Below are 16,034 nucleotides of genomic sequence, written 5' to 3'. Positions count from 1 at the left end.
CACTGACTGGACTGTGTGCCTCTCCTCTCTTCCTCCAGACTCTGGGACCCTGATTTCCAAATGAAATGCAAAATTTACTTTCATCAGAGAACATAACTTTGGACCACTCAGCAGCAGTCCAGTCCTTTTTGTCTTTAGTCCAGGCGAGACGCTTCTGACGCTGTCTGTTGTTCAAGGGTGCGGTTATCCCTATTGCTTGAACACTTTTTTCTACCACATCTTTTCCTTCCCTTCGGCTCTCTATTAATGTGCTTGGACACAGAGCTCTGTGAACAGCCAGCCTCTTTTGCAATGACCTTTTGTGTCTTGCCCTCCTTGTGCAACATGTCAATGGTTGTCTTTTGGACAACTGTCAAGTCAGCAGTCTTCCCCATGATTGTGTAGCCTACAGAACTAGACTGAGAGACCATTTAAAGGCCTTTGCAGGTGTTTTGAGTTAATTAGCTGATTAAAGTGTGGCACCAGGTGTCTTCAATATTGAACCTTTTCATAATATTCAAATTTTCTGAGATACTGAATTTGGGATTTTCCTTAGTTGTCAGTTATAATCATCAAAATTAAAAGAAATAAACATTTGAAATATATCAGTCTGTGTGTAATGAATGAATATAATATACAAGTTTCACTTTTTGAATGGAATTAGTGAAATAAATCAACTTTTTGATGATATTCTAATTATATGACCAGCACCTGTACATATACATACACACACACACATATACATATATATATATATATATATATATATGTGTGTGTGTGTGTGTGTGTGTGACATTTCAGAAATTATTCTAATATTCTGATTTGGTTCTAAACTGTTATCAACTATTATTGGTACTCAAATATAAATAATGTTTCTCATTATTACACATGCTGCTTAATATTTTTGTGGTAACAGTGATACATTCTTTGTTGAAAACAATGTTCAATTAAATTTATTTGAAATAGAAAATTTCCGTAATGTTATAAATGTCTTTACTGTCATTAAATATTGACTTACTGATCAATATAATATATAATGTATACTTACTTTAAAAAATAAATAAATAAAAATAAATTATATATATATATATATATATATATATATATACATATATATATATATATATATATATATATTATTATTATTATTATTTAATACACATTTTACTGAACCCCAAACCAGTTCCCGCCCCCAAAGCAAAAGCATTTTTTAACATTGATAATAATTATACAAAATGTTTCTTGAGCAGCAAATCAGCATATTAGAATGATTTCTGAAGGATCATGTGACACTGAAGACTGGAGTAATGATGCTGAAAATTCAGCTTTGATCACAGAAATAAGTTACATTTTAAAATATATTCAAATAGAAAATACTTATTTTAAACTGCAATCATTTTTCACAATATTACTGTTTTTAAAGCATTTTTGATCAAATAAATGCAGCCTTGGTGTGCAAAAATTGGTGTGCAATTATATATAAAAAAAAACTTTATTATTTTCCACCCATGAAAATGTCAAAATAGCATGCATATATATATATATATATATATATATATATACACACACACACACACACACATTTCTTTAGTATAATAAATATTCCTGTTTTCCCCCCTTTAATGATAAATGTTGTTTTACATTACTGTGAGGGGTTTTATCCAAATGAGCTTGTTTTTCGTGACAGGACACAGAACTCGTGCCTGTCTGTGGGTGTAACTTTAGCAGCGGGACGCTTCGCTCGTTTGATTAAGCTTTTGTTGTTCAGAGAGTGCGTGAAAGACGCAGACAATAGAGGCACGCGACCAGCTGCATCAGGACGCGCTCAGCTCCTGTTAAACTGATCAAACCGACTCACACCGCCGGGATTTACACTGATATCTCTTTACATAATGACCAAATGTATTGCTTGATGTACGGTATCAATGCCATTAAACGGCAGTTCCAACCAGTGATCTATATAACTCACATTTTCAATAAATACATATTTTGTATGAGGTTTTACTTTAGAGATTTAACTAGGAGCTATAGTGCAAAGCCCAGCCTTGGAAGGATAGGTTGAAAACTAAACTTAAATGACTGGGTAAGAATAAAATTACTAATTATATCTGAAGTAACGTTACTCTTTTACTTTCACGTGAACTTTAAAACGTCGCCCAAAAAGACGTAATATCTAAATGTTGAAACGAGCACAGTCAATATAATCTAAAAAGACATTTGTTCACGTTTTTCTTTCACGTTGCAACTCGGCAGCATCACAAAATATGAATATCAGCAGTGGCTAATGTCACCGTGCTAGCATAAAAACATGTGTGTGCTTTTCCACGAGACATCAGCAAGTTGACAACTTCTGGTGTTAAAAACAAAACGATTGTATTTTCATGTTTTGACTGAGTCAGTGTAAATTACGACTATTCGACTTACCTAATTAACGTTGCTGTCAGCCAACGAGGAAAATGTATGGATAAATCTTTCCATATATCCGAGCGGAACCATTAAATTCGGGGAATGTTTATTAAAGACATCTGACGCTGCGACACGCGAATATTCTCGCGAGTTCGCTGGAAATACTTTAAATTTAGTGCAGAGGCAACCCAGCTTTAGTGACAAAACGGCTGTCAGCATGCCATAATTATGCGACCTAAAATTAAATATGCGACAGTAATAGTTTTATTTTTAAAGGACACAACGAGTCTTAAATGACAAATCAGTATCAGAACGGAGTTGGGGCGCCATCTACTGACGAGTAAACGATATGAACACCCATTTCATAAAGCAGTCATATATATCAACACATTTCAAAAAATTATTTTCAAGAAACCACAGTCTGGTTTAGATGTAAAATTTGATTTCGTTATCCAAAAAAAAAAAAAGCATCTAAAACTAAATTTGTCAAGTAACACATTTAAAAATATATGCTACTGATTTTCTTTGAATGTACTGTAATCATAATAATCAAATGCTACATCCTTAAACTACAATGCAAAATTATATTTGATTTATGTGCAGTAGTAAATTCTAAAGTAGATTTTACATTTTAACTTTACTTAACTTTAGTTAATTTTCTTACCTTTATTTATTTATTAAATCCTGAAATGTTATAAAATATAATAATATTAAGTCTTAAAATGTTATAATAATATAATAATTATAATAATAATAAGAGTCTTCTTCTTTCTCTTCTTCTTATTAATGTATACAGATAGTGTGGTCTGTTATTAAAAAACTTTTTAAATATGTTTTTGCTGTGTAAAATCTAGTCTATAATTTAAATTGCACATGTATTATTTATCATGTATTATATGACTCATTAGTATAAATTATAATTTTTTTAAATTATGTTCAGCATTGTTAACATTTTCCCAATATTTTTACATAATGTCTCTTCAAAAGAGACCTGTTTCCAAATTTACATTATGAAGATTTGATGAAGACAGGGGTTTATGGATCTAAATGAACAGATTTATTTATTTTTTCATCAGCCTCTTGTTGAAGAGTGATACTTCATCTAGATATAATTCATGCATAGTTCTGTAGGACAAAAAAATAAATAAAAATAAAATAGTATTTATTTCTTAAACTAATTATTTAAAAATAAAGAATTAGTTTTATATATGTTTTTGTTATATTTTCGCAACCACATACAAAAACATAACAACAAAAAATATATATTTATTTGTTTGTTTGTTTTTGTTCCAAATGTTTATTGCTCCAAATATGTTCCAAAATGGCCACTGAATAAATCCGTGAACAAATATAATTTAATATAAAAATATGGCATTTGTAAATAAATAAATATTGTTCAATTTTAAATGATCTATCACGTGATTAGCGTCTAACATCACGTGACGAGCGAGTGAGTCAGAGCACGGAAGTTGTCATAAGGAGCTAAAAAGAGCTGCAGAGAGGGCTGTTGATGTTATAACCTGAAAATAACTCTCTCTTCTCGCTTACATACTCGAGAACTGCGAGTGTTTCTCGGACCGTGAGCGATATAAAGAGCAGGAGACGTCCGCGGTTTTAGGGCAGAGTTTAGCGGCGAGATGGAGTGGTTTGGACGCGGCGTGTTTCAACCTGAACCGGACCGAAAGGAAAACATGCCCCGCGCACACCCACACGAGGTACTCACAAAGTTCACTACTGCTTTATTCACATCCCAATGCCTTGTGCTTGCGCTTTAAATCAGTATGAGGTTGTGTTTAAACTTGAAACCGTGCGGAAATGTGCTGTAAAGGCGTCGTTAACTGGAGAACTTACTCAACCGCAGGATGAGTAAGAGAAAGCCTGCATCTTAAAGTGAACTGCCTACCTAGACAACATCTTTGGGCATCACAATCAAACGGCTCCACGGTGCCCAAAGTGCTGTTTAAGGTGGACAGACCGTCATCGAGGGGTATAATGTGGGTCTTTGATATGAGATCATGACCCTGTGTTTACTGTCTGATGTTGACAAGCTTGTTCTGACAACTGAGGATAATGAGTGCTTTATTATTAGATCCATGTTAATTCCACACTTATGTTTTTATCTGTGTGTGTAGTAACTGCATTGCTTCAGAGTAAGTCAGCAACTGCATACTCTCGAGATCAAAAAATCTCAATAAATCAAGCTATTTTTTTTTATACATTAGAATGTCCTGTTTAAGTAGATTTTTTTTCTGAGCAAAACTGTCAACAGTATATATACGTTGTTCTAATTTTTTTAGTACTGAAATGTAGGCTAATCCTGTCAGTCGTATTTAGGACAAGAATCATTAAAGATGTCATTAAAAGGATCACAGTGAACACCCCAAAAACTAATTAATTGTCTTTTAAATCTTTACCAATCTACGCGCCACTACGTGAGTTTTACCCATTTGACAGCAATTAGTTTTTAATATAATTTAGTATGATCGCTTTTTCTTTTATGTTTTAATAAGTGCAGGTCAGAAGAAGGATGTGGTTTAATTTTACATAAATACATCTATTACACTGAATGACGATGGAACATTAGTTCACACATATTTTGACATTTTATTTTCACAGTTATTTGAAACATTAAAGTGGATACTTTATTTACATTTAATATACTTTCTAAATATTAAAAAAATCACTTTTGTAGATGTATTGTGCTTCAATAACTGTGTGTGTATATATATAAATGGTATGTTTTAAACATGTATTTAATAAAAACAATAAAGTAACTCTAGCAGCACCATAATATTTTGTATGCTGTTAGATCCAGAAGGATTACTATGGTCTCATGAGACCAGATTATGGATTCCCAGAGGTCTATATTTTGTAAATATATGCCTTGAAAAAGGTTAAATGAGTGCTTTGGCTACAATTGGTAGTTTTGGAGTGGATAAAGACCATGCAATTCACTTCAGCACGTTGCATCATACTGTATGAGATGAGCTCAATTTTTCCTAGCTTTTGAGACACTTGCTCCTGCTTTTTTCCAAGCAAAGAAAATCATCGAAATCTTAAAGTGAAGGCCTGATTATTTCAAGGTCCTTGTCACAAGTCCATTGTTTTTTAATTTCTGTTACTTTTTTCTGTCTTTTCACACTTAAAACTTTGATTTGGCATACCTCTTGTACCATTGCCCTCTTTTGTGCTAAGAAATAAGTCCCAAGTGCTTTCTTTGTTGTCTGCATAAGTCTGAGTATGATTCAGTTATATAACACTCCTCCTTAAAAGTTTCTAGTTCAACATACTTACCTGTTCATCAAAAATAGCCTTTCACTTGCACCAGAAAATGTTTTTAGTAACTTTCAGGAAGGTGCACTTTTGCAACACAACATTTTATCACTTTGATAGGAATTTTATTTTACTGTATATTTTTGACATCCTTCTTTGGTAACTGATCGAGCCAGCTTACTAACATCACTACTTCTGTCAAGATTCTTATTGAAGACATACTACTGATACATAAAATGTATTATTTATTGTTATATGCCATTTAAATATAAATTTGATCCTGCAGTCTCTATTCAAATATATAAAAAGTCTCATATGCTCACTAAAGCTGCATTTATTTGATCACAATATTACCGTTTAATATATATAACAATTTAAAATAACTTTTCTATTTGAATATTTTAAAATGTAATTTTCATTTTTTTAAATTCCTTATATATTTATAAGCTGGATTTGTAATGTCACTGTCATTAAAGACTGAATCTGGTTACAAAACCAGAGCAATGTTCTTTATAAACACATGAATCTTCCCTGCAGCCTGTAATGATTTGTTTGAGGCTCTGTGACCGTTATCTCTCTCTGTCCCGTCACAGCCCAGTGCGGAGAGCATGGCGTCTCTGTGCCTGAGTCAGCAGCACTGTGTGAAGGCCTCGATCGCGTCGCAGTGGCAGCTGGCCGAGGCACAGGACCAGCTCTGCGGTTTGGAGCTTCACAGCTCCGAGTCAGTGGAGCAGGAGCACGCCCGAGCCTTGGCCTCCTCCACGGAGCTCTCACAGATCGAACAGGAGTGGAGACATAAAGAGACGATGCTGGGACGGAGCCCCACTCTGTGCCCGGAGGCCAGCCGAGATGTGTTTGACAAGGTATCTCATATCAGCACTCTAGAAAAGTCTTTGTGTTCATCTTATACTTATCAGAGCATTGTTGGATACAGACCACTGTGACTGTGATCTCAGCACTGAGCTCTGAGTCTAAATATAAAACACACAGCAGCATTTCCCCTTTAGAGGCCTGTGATGTTTTGGAACAGGGCTAACAGCTAATATATGAATAAAATGAATATCTTATGTTTGTTACTTTCTTTTGAACAGCTAAATATACACTACCATTCAAAAGTTTGGGGTCAGTAAGTATTACTTTTCATTCAGCGCACAAATATTAAATTGATCAGTAAATTGATCATGTCAGTAGAGACACTTACAGTGTTACTATGTATATGTATGTATGTGAAATAAATGCTGTTCTTTTGAGCTTTTTAATCTTCAAAGAATTCTGAAAAAAAGTATCATTGTTTACACACATCTGTTTTCAACATTGATGATAATAAAAACATTAATAATTGAGCGCCAATAATAATTAAGCATTAAATTAACTTTTTGAAGGATCATGTGGCACTGAAGACTGGGGTAATGATACTGAAAACTCAGCTTTGATCACAGGAATAAATTGCATTTTAAAATACAGGTGCTGGTCATATAATTAGAATATCATCAAAAAGTTGATTTATTTCACTAATTCCATTCAAAAAGTGAAACTTGTATATTATATTCATTCATTACACACAGACTGATATATTTAAAATTTAAATTTAATATTTCTTTTAATTTTGATGATTAGAGCTTACAGCTCATGAAAGTCAAAAATCAGTATCTCAAAATATTAGAATATTTACATTTGAGTTTGAATAAATGACCATCCCTACAGTATAAATTCTGGGTATCTCTTGTTCTTTGAAACCACAATAATGGGGAAGACTGCTGACTTGGCAATGATCCAGAAGATGAACATTGACACCCTCCACAAAGAGGGTAAGTCACAGAAGGTCATTACTGAAAGGTGTGGCTGTTTACAGAGTGCTGTATCAAAGCATATTAAATGCAAAGTTGACTGGAAGGAAGAATTTGGGTAGGAAAAGGTGCACAAGCAACAGGGATGACCGCAAGCTTGAGAATACAGTCAAGCAAAGCCGATTCAAACACTTGTGAGAGCTTCACAAGGAGAGAACTGAAGCTGGAGTCAGTGCATCAAGAGTCACCATGCTCAGACGTCTTCAGGAAAAGGGCTACCAAGCCACTTCTGAACCAGAGACAACGTCAGAAGCATCTTAACTGGGCTGTGGAGAAAAGAACTGGACTGTTGCTCAGTGGTCCAAAGTCCTCTTTTCAGATGAAAGTAAATTTTACATTTCATTTGGAAATCAAGGTCCCAGAGTCTGGAGGAAGAGTGGAGAGGCACAGAATCCATGTTGCTTGAAGTCCAGTGTGAAGTTTCCACAGTCAGTGATGATTTGGGCTGCCATGTCATCTGCTGGTGTTGGTCCACTGTGTTTTCTGAAGTCCACAGTCAACACAGCCATCTACCAGGAAGTTTTAGAGCACTTCATGCTTCCTTCTGTTGACAAGCTTTATGGAGATGCTGATTTCATTTTCCAGCACGCCTGACCTGAACCCCATAGAGAATCTATGGGGTATTGTGAAGAGGAAGATGAGCGACACCAGAACCAACAATGCAGATGAGCTGAAGGCCACTATCAGAGCAACCTGGGCTCTCATAACACCTGAGCAGCGCCACAGACTGATCGACTCCATTGCTGCAGTAATTCAGGCAAAAGGAGCCCCAACTAAGTACTGAGTGCTCATACTTTTCATTTTCATACTTTTCAGTTGGCCAAGATTTCAAAAAATCCTTTCTTTGTATTGGTCTTAAGTAATATTCTAATATTTTGAGATACTGATTTTTGACTTTCATGAGCTGTAAGCTCTAATCATCAAAATTAAAAGAAATAAACATTTGAAATATATCAGTCTGTGTGTAATGAATGAATATAATATACAAGTTTCCCTTTTTGAATGGAATTAGTGAAATAAATCAACTTTTTGATGATATTCTAATTATATGACCAGCACCTGTATATTCAAATAGAAAACTGTTGTTTTAAATTGTAGTAATATTTCACAATATTACTGGTTTTTTCTGTATTTTTGATCAAATAAATGCATTACAGAGACGTCTTTCAAAAACAGTAAAAAAAAAATACAAAAAAATCTAATAGACTTTTTATGTATAGACTTCCACTCAGATATTAGTTGAAAACTGAATGTTTTTAATAGTAAGGTTTTTTGCAAACCAAACACTTGCATTATGCTGACTATCCTGGCCATACTTTTCCCTATAATGAATGCGAATTAATAAGTCAGGATATTCTTCAAAAACAGCTTGAAATGACATTCCTGAACTGTTTATTCAACAAAAGTGTTAGTTCCTTCATTGTCAGTGAATAATAAGATTACACAAAATAAATATTGTATAACATAACTACATAAGTGCTGTTTTCAGCAATTTTGTGTGAATCTCATTAGTCAACCTAGTTTATATACTTCAGTACTTTAAGAATGACTGTTACGGTGTTGTTGTACCAGCAGTTATATAGACTCTTTTGTGGCCCATTTGTGAAATTACCACTATAAATCTGTTTTTATAATGAAAAACTTTTCTTTCTTTTTTTTTACATTTGAATAATTCTTTTTTTTTTTTTGTCCTGTTTCATTAATAGGTAGAAGCAGGATGAAATGTGGACTTCAAACCCACTTTCATTTTTAAAATTTAGATTATATGGTCTTTGAACTTTTGCTCTAGTTCATTTGATATAGTTTATATTAGTTACATATTTTTCTGCTTGCAGTGTCTTTGTACATATTTATGTTTCCCAACTAAACTAAAAGTGTGTTTGAGATATTGGAAAGAGGCTAAATATATTTAACAACAGTATTTTGGAGACAAATCTTAACACTAAATGGGACAGATCTGCATTGACATCTGTCAGTTAATACCAGACCACAGTTAGTGTTACAATGTGCACTTTTAAAGGGATAGTTCACTCAAAAATGAAAATTCTGTTATTAATTATTCACCCTCATGTCGTTCCAAACCCGTAAGAACTTTGTTCATCTTCAGAACACAAATTAAGATATTTTTGATGAATTCTGAGAGTTCTCTGACTCTCCATAGACAACAATGTAATTAACACGATCAAGGCTCAGAAACGTAGCAAGTAGATCATTAAAATAATTCATGTGACATCAGTGGTTCAACCGTAATTTTACAAAGCTACGAGAATACTTTTTGTGCACAGAAAACACAAATAACAACTTTATTCAACAATTCATCTCCTCCGCGTCACCCTATAGCGCCATTATGGAGAATATCACATACGTAAACAACGTATGCTGTTCTGTGTCAGCCGCAACGTACGCAGATACGCTGTTTATGTCGTTTATGCTTTGATCTGAACGTAAACAATGTATCCGCGTGCATACGTTGTTTACGTATGTGGTACTCTCCAAAATGGCACTATAGGGTGATGCAGAGGAGACGAATTGTTGAATAAAGTCGTTATTTTTATTTTCTTTGCGTGCAAAATGTATTCTCATAGCTTCGTAAAATTACGGTTAAACCCCTGATGTCACATGGACTATTTTAACGATGTCTTTGCTACGTTTCTGAGCCTTGATCGTGTTAGGATCCTTGCTGGGTTAGAAAGCTCTCGGATTTCATCAAAAATATCTTAATTTGTGTTCTGAAGATGAACGAAGGCTTACGGGTTGGGAGTGACATGAGGGTGAGTAACTAATGACAAAATATATAGGTGTAATTATATAGGGAATGTTGTTGTTGTTGTTGTTGTTGTTTATTATTATTATTATTATTATTGTTAATATTATTATTACTATTATTTTATTTTATTATTATATTGTTATTATTGAATGAATGTTATTGTCCTTGAACAAAATCTGAATTTAACACACACAAGTGTTCACGTGAAGATTGCTGATGCCCCTTTCCTCGTTGTTTCCTAGAGTATCATAAACCGTTCACGGTCTTGGCCTAACGAGTCCGATCACGATAAGAACTTAAGCTTCGTCCAGCGTAATGAAGAACTCTTGAAACATTTTGGTAAGCCATGGAGCTTGATTTGTGTGTTTATTAATGGAGATTGTTAATCTGAATAGAGGTTGTCATCTCTGTTCTGATTGGACAGGTATGTTGAGGAGGTGGGATGACAGTCAGCGCTTTCTAGCAGAGTACCACCATCTCATCTGTGAAGAAACGGCCAATTACCTGATCCTGTGGTGCTTCCGCCTACAGGCAGAGCAGGTGAGTGCATACAAGCTGCACTGTTTCTGCAGTATGTACTGCGTGACTTCATGACCTACTACTGATCCTGATTGTCTGGATCTTCTGCAGAAAGAGGCATTAATGGAGCAGGTGGCTCATCAGGCAGTCGTCATGCAGTTTATTCTGGAAATGGCCCGCAACACTCAGCAAGACCCACGAGGCTGTTTCCGTCAGTTCTTTCAGAAAGCCAAAGTAAGACTCTCATCTGCAGACATCACTTTCAACCTCTGCTGCGCTTTTCCCAGTGGTGTTTTGGATAATACATTACACATCTCTTACTGTACATGACTTATTTAGCCAGAGAGGTGCAACAATAAAGTCCTCAAGGTTATTCGCAAGAATACACTACTGGTTAAAGGTTTGGAATAATTAAGAGCTTTTTATGTTTTTGAAGGAATGCTCACCATTGCTGCATTTATTTGATCAAAAATACAATAAAAATAGTAATATTATGAAATATTACAATTCAAAATAACCGTTTTCTATTGTGATGTATTTTAAAATATAATTTATTCCTGTGATTAAAAGCTGAATTTTCAGCATCATTACTCCAGTCTTCAGTGTCACATGATCCTTCAGAAATCATTGCTGCTCATTTATTATCAGTTGTTATTGGTGCTCAGTTATTAATAATAGTTTCTTATTATAAATGTTGAAAACTGTTATTACTGCATAATATTTTTGGAAGCCATTTTAAAGATTCTTTGATAAATATTGAAATAGAAATATTTTGTAACATTATTAATGTGAATATAATGAAAATAAATGTATTATTTGTTTTTTGTTTTTTTAAGAAGAAAAACGTACCACTATTACTATTTTACTATTCAACTTTTGAATGTTAGTTTGTTGCAATTTCCACAGAAATATTAAGCAGCACAACTGTTTTCAACACTGATAACCATAAATGTTTCTTGAGCAGTAAATCAGCATATTAGAATGATTTCTGAAGGATCATGTGACTGAAGACTGGAGTAATGATGCTGAAAATTCAGCTTTGATCACAGTAATAAATTACATTTTAATGCATTATAGTCAGTCTTGAGTGAGTGTGAATGTTATGCAATAATGTCAGTGACCACTAGAGAGAGACAAAGCAGTATAGACACGGATGAACTTCATATTCACACATTCATCCAAACCTCATTCATATTTGCACTGAATGCATTTTGAATCTTGTTTGCTTTGCTTCTTTTTTTTTAAGGCAGGGCAGGAGGGATACTTGGACGTCTTCCACACAGAACTCAACGACTTTAAGCAGAGAGTTAAAGAGTATACCATGAAATCAAAAGGAGAAACCCCAAAGGATACCGTGCACCAAAACACACTGCCAGGCTGTCGCCTCGACCCCAAGGAGGTTTTGGAGTCTTTGCCACCGGTAGGAAAGATTATTGAATCTCTCAGTTTTATGTGCTTTAATCAAGTCATTTATTTTTCTTCCCTGACACAAAATATTCTGCATGAAGCAACCAAAGCAACATAATATATTTTAAAATGTAATTTATTCAGTGTCACATGATCCTTCAGAAATCATTCTAATATGCTGATTTTCTGCTCAAGAAACATTTCAGAAATTATTGTTAAAGCTTAAAACAGTTGTGCTGCCTCTTTTTTTTTTTTTTTTTTTTTTTTTTTTTTTTGGAAGCTGAAAAGCATTTTTATTCTTTAATTAAAAATTCGTTTATTTGAAATAGAATTTATATTATGACTATGAAAATGTCTTTACTGTCACTTTTGATCAATTTAACGTGTCCTTGCTGAATAAAAGTATACATTTATTTTCAACTGTTCAACACTAGTGTAGCTAGTAACAAAATCTAAAATGAGTCAAATGTTGAATTTGCAGGAGCTGAAAACATGCATCCAGATGCAGGATATGCAGATTCTTCAGAACGTGCTGAGCAGCATGAACCCGCAGGTAACGCTACAGCTTTATGCTGTAAAACATCACCATTCTCAATCAGGTTCTGGTTTGTCTTTTTTTATTATTATTATTATTATTAATTTTGAATAATAAATGGTTCTTGGTTCCCAACCCTTCAAATCAGGTGCAGTGTTACACCTTTAGGAAGCTTGTAACCAAAACATGATGGTGTGTTTCAGGGTCATTTAGGGGTTAAGCACATTTTTTTAGGTTCTTCAACACTTCCTCCTCCACTTTCACTTGTCACCACAGAGAGCACATGCTCTGAACCTGACACAGACAAGCTGAATGACAGCCAAAGGACACAAGAAGAATTGCATAACGGCTTTAATCTGCAACAGCATTGCATTCATCAGAATCCAGGCTGACCTATAATCCCTCTTCCTGCCCTGCAGATCTGCATGTGCAGATTATAATACAAATATGTAATTTATTCACTGTCATGTTGTTCTAAACCTGTATAACTCAAGAGCGCAAATTGAGATGTTTTGTAGAATGTTCATGCTGCTCCTTTCCATATTATGAAAGTAAATGGGGACCAGGGACTTTCAAGCTCCAAAGTGACACAAAGGCACCATAAATGTAGACCAAACAACTCCTTACAGTACCATTAAAAGCTTAAGGGTCAGAAAAATTTTATACTTATTTGCATTAAAGTCACTGCAAAATCACAAAATTATAATAATCAGAAATGTTTCTTGAGCAGCAAATCAGCATATTAAAAGGATTTCTGAAGGATCATGTGACACTGAAAATTCAGCTTTGCATCACAAAAATAAATTACATTTTAAAATATATAAAATTGAAGTGTTGTTAAATTATAACAACACTTCACAATGTTACTGTCTGCATTTTTGAGAACATTTTTTGATAACAGACTTCTTTCAAAAACATTTTAAAATCTAATATGATAGATTTGTATGAAAACCTAAAAATTATTTGCTAAAACTTGAAATGTGATTTCGGTCACCATTGACTTTCATTGTATGGAAAGGAGCAGCATAACAGTTCTTCAAAGTTTCTTATGTTTTGCATGCAAGAAAGAAACTCATACAGGTTTAGACCAACTCGAATGAGTAAATGGTAACAGAATTTACATTTTTGGATGAACTATAAGCATTTTTGATCATTATACTGTTCAATATACAGCTCACTTCCTGTTCCTCATACTGATCTCTCTTCTGCATGTGTCTTTTCTTGTTATTTATTAATATCCTCTTTCTCGCTCATAACAGGTGGCAGAATACCACGTGAAGCGTTGCTTGGAGGCAGGGCTTTGGACGAATATACCACGAGCCTCCAAAGAAGAAAGTTCAGAAACGGACGAGTGGAGAATGATGGAGACCTAGCAGTGGAAACTATCAGGCCCTGACCAAACGTTCAGTAGGAAAACAGCTTTGGGTTGCAGGACAAGAAGAACAAGGGCTGTGCTCAGAGACTTTTGTTTTATATCTGTGCCTGGATGCGTGCTGCACTTTATATTTGTTTAAAAGAGAAAGTATTTTAAAAGAGATAGGGAACTGTATTTTGAGGCACTTATATTTTTGTGCACATTTTGTTACATTTCTGTTGCTAACTTTTTCTTCCGTTTTAGCATTTTGAGAAAAGTTTAGGAAGGCGGTACGCTCAGGAGTGCAAAGGAAAACCTCATAGTTTAAATCAAGCTTTTTTCTCATGTTCTTTTTGTTCTCCGCCGTAGAATTGTAATCTACAATGTCCACTGAACATTCAAACTCCAGTTGCTATCTGGGAACTGTTTCATCATGTGTCATCTGTGCATGGACACGGCAGATAACAGTCGGCTTCCTGCAGATAGACAAACGACACTAAGGCGAAGCAGGACCTCCCACTTTGCTATCTTCACGATGGAAATGAGACCTTTGCAAAAAGTTCAAGTAGTACGACATGAAAACCAGCAATATAATATTGTTACCTTCAGTTATAATGAAAGAGATTCATGTTCACTATCAAAATGTAAACTGGATGCTAAAGACACTGGGGCTGTTGAGTTTGATATGTCAAATGTGACAAATTGGGATAGTTCACCCAAAAACAAAAATCGTCATTTCTCAATCTTATGTTGTTCCAAACCTGTCTGACTTGATGTTGAACACAAAAAAGTTTTATTCATACGTTGACGGTCAATGGCATCCAATCAGAGTTGTTTTGGACCCCATTGACTTTCTTTCATTATATGGTCAAAAATATTCTTGCATTTTCCATGTTTGGAACAACATGAGGGCGAGTAAATGATGACAGTTTTCATTTTTGGGTGAACTATCCCAACAAATAAGACCTTCAGAGATGCCATTTTGCCTCGCCATCAAACTGACTTGCATTGATTGCAGCAATTGTATTGAAACACCGCCGATGCTGTTTGCTTTTTGCATCCAGCTAGTTTGCATTTCTTGTGCTGCACAAAAAGCATATACAGCAAACCACGATTTGTGTAATAGTAAATGATGGCTGTGATGACATTGTGCAAGTCTTTACAATCAGATCAAAATACTCAATTAAATCTTTAGACCACCAGTATTGCTGACTGATTGAAATCTTTAATTTTGCCATTTATTTTTATTAAAATAATGTCTAAGCATTTTATAAATGTGTTGGCTAGCTCTCTGTGTGAGGGATTCACCTCGGACTACATGCAGGAAATAAACTGGCCTAAAACGTGCGGTTTTAGAAGGAGGGGCTTTTTTGGTTGAAAGCAGCGAGGATCAAATGTACGATATGTTCTTTTGCAGCACATCCACTCAACAAAAGGAACATAAGGCACCCGTCATAAAGTGTGTATATATACAGTGGGGAAAATAATTATTTGATCCCCTGCTGATTTTTTAAGTTTGCCCACTTAAATTTTTTTATGGTAGGTTTATTTTAACTGATAGAGACAAAAAATCCAGAAAAAAGCAGCGTACAAATGTTAAAAAAAAAGATTTACATTTTAGTAAGTCAAATAAGTATTTGATCCCCTACCAACCAGCAGGAATTTTGGCTCCCACAGATTGGTTATGTGCACGTGGAACACAGATTAGTCCAGTCACTTTAAGAAGATACTCCTAATTTCAGCTCGCTGTGTGTATAAAAGACACCTGTCCATAGAATCTGTATCTTCTATTCCAATCTCTCCACTACCATGGGCAAGACCAAAGAGCTGTCAAAGGACATCAGGGACAAGATTGTAGACCTGCACAAGGAAATCAGCATCTCCATAAAGCTTGTCATCAGATGGAAGCATACAGTGCTCCAAAAACTCCTGGTAGACGGCTGCATT

General features: G+C 34.7%; 2 protein-coding genes across 4 annotated transcripts in view; one reads left to right on the top strand and one right to left on the bottom strand.

The window, feature by feature from the left end:
• exd3 (exonuclease 3'-5' domain containing 3) overlaps positions 1 to 2,644 on the bottom strand; it is a 53,300-nt gene extending 50,656 nt beyond the window's left edge. For 2 of the 3 annotated variants that reach the window (XM_058789012.1, XM_058789013.1), the window contains exon 1: positions 2,404 to 2,644. The gene's annotated coding sequence lies outside the window, so the exon portion shown is untranslated. The remainder of the gene's footprint in view (positions 1 to 2,403) is intronic. The other variant, XM_058789011.1, reaches the window with a different exon arrangement.
• Positions 2,645 to 3,828: 1,184 nt separating this feature from the next.
• Positions 3,829 to 15,292, top strand: cdc37l1 (cell division cycle 37-like 1). The gene is made up of 8 exons (XM_058789017.1): positions 3,829 to 4,100; positions 6,252 to 6,521; positions 10,515 to 10,611; positions 10,697 to 10,812; positions 10,903 to 11,025; positions 12,038 to 12,211; positions 12,680 to 12,751; positions 13,993 to 15,292. Exons 1-8 carry the CDS (start codon positions 4,023 to 4,025, stop codon positions 14,104 to 14,106), a joined length of 1,044 nt encoding a protein of 347 aa, XP_058645000.1. The 5' UTR covers positions 3,829 to 4,022; the 3' UTR covers positions 14,107 to 15,292.
• The last annotated feature ends 742 nt before the right edge of the window (positions 15,293 to 16,034 follow it).

Source organism: Onychostoma macrolepis, chromosome 10, assembly GCF_012432095.1.
Source record: "Onychostoma macrolepis isolate SWU-2019 chromosome 10, ASM1243209v1, whole genome shotgun sequence".
In the NCBI taxonomy this organism is placed as follows: Eukaryota; Metazoa; Chordata; class Actinopteri; order Cypriniformes; family Cyprinidae; genus Onychostoma; species Onychostoma macrolepis.
The sequence above is the reverse complement of the archived record's forward strand: the minus strand, read 5'-3'. Positions and strand labels throughout refer to the sequence as shown.

What these genes read in the sequence shown, in the direction of transcription:
- cdc37l1 (XM_058789017.1), top strand. Translation starts at nt 4,023, where the DNA reads ATGGAGTGGTTTGGACGCGGCGTGTTTCAACCTGAACCGGACCGAAAG. An exon ending in AGAACTCTTGAAACATTTTG is followed by an intron (nt 10,612 to 10,696) that starts GTAAGCCATGGA and finishes CTGATTGGACAG; the next exon opens with GTATGTTGAGGAGGTGGGAT. An exon ending in AGTTCTTTCAGAAAGCCAAA is followed by an intron (nt 11,026 to 12,037) that starts GTAAGACTCTCA and finishes TTTTTTTTTAAG; the next exon opens with GCAGGGCAGGAGGGATACTT.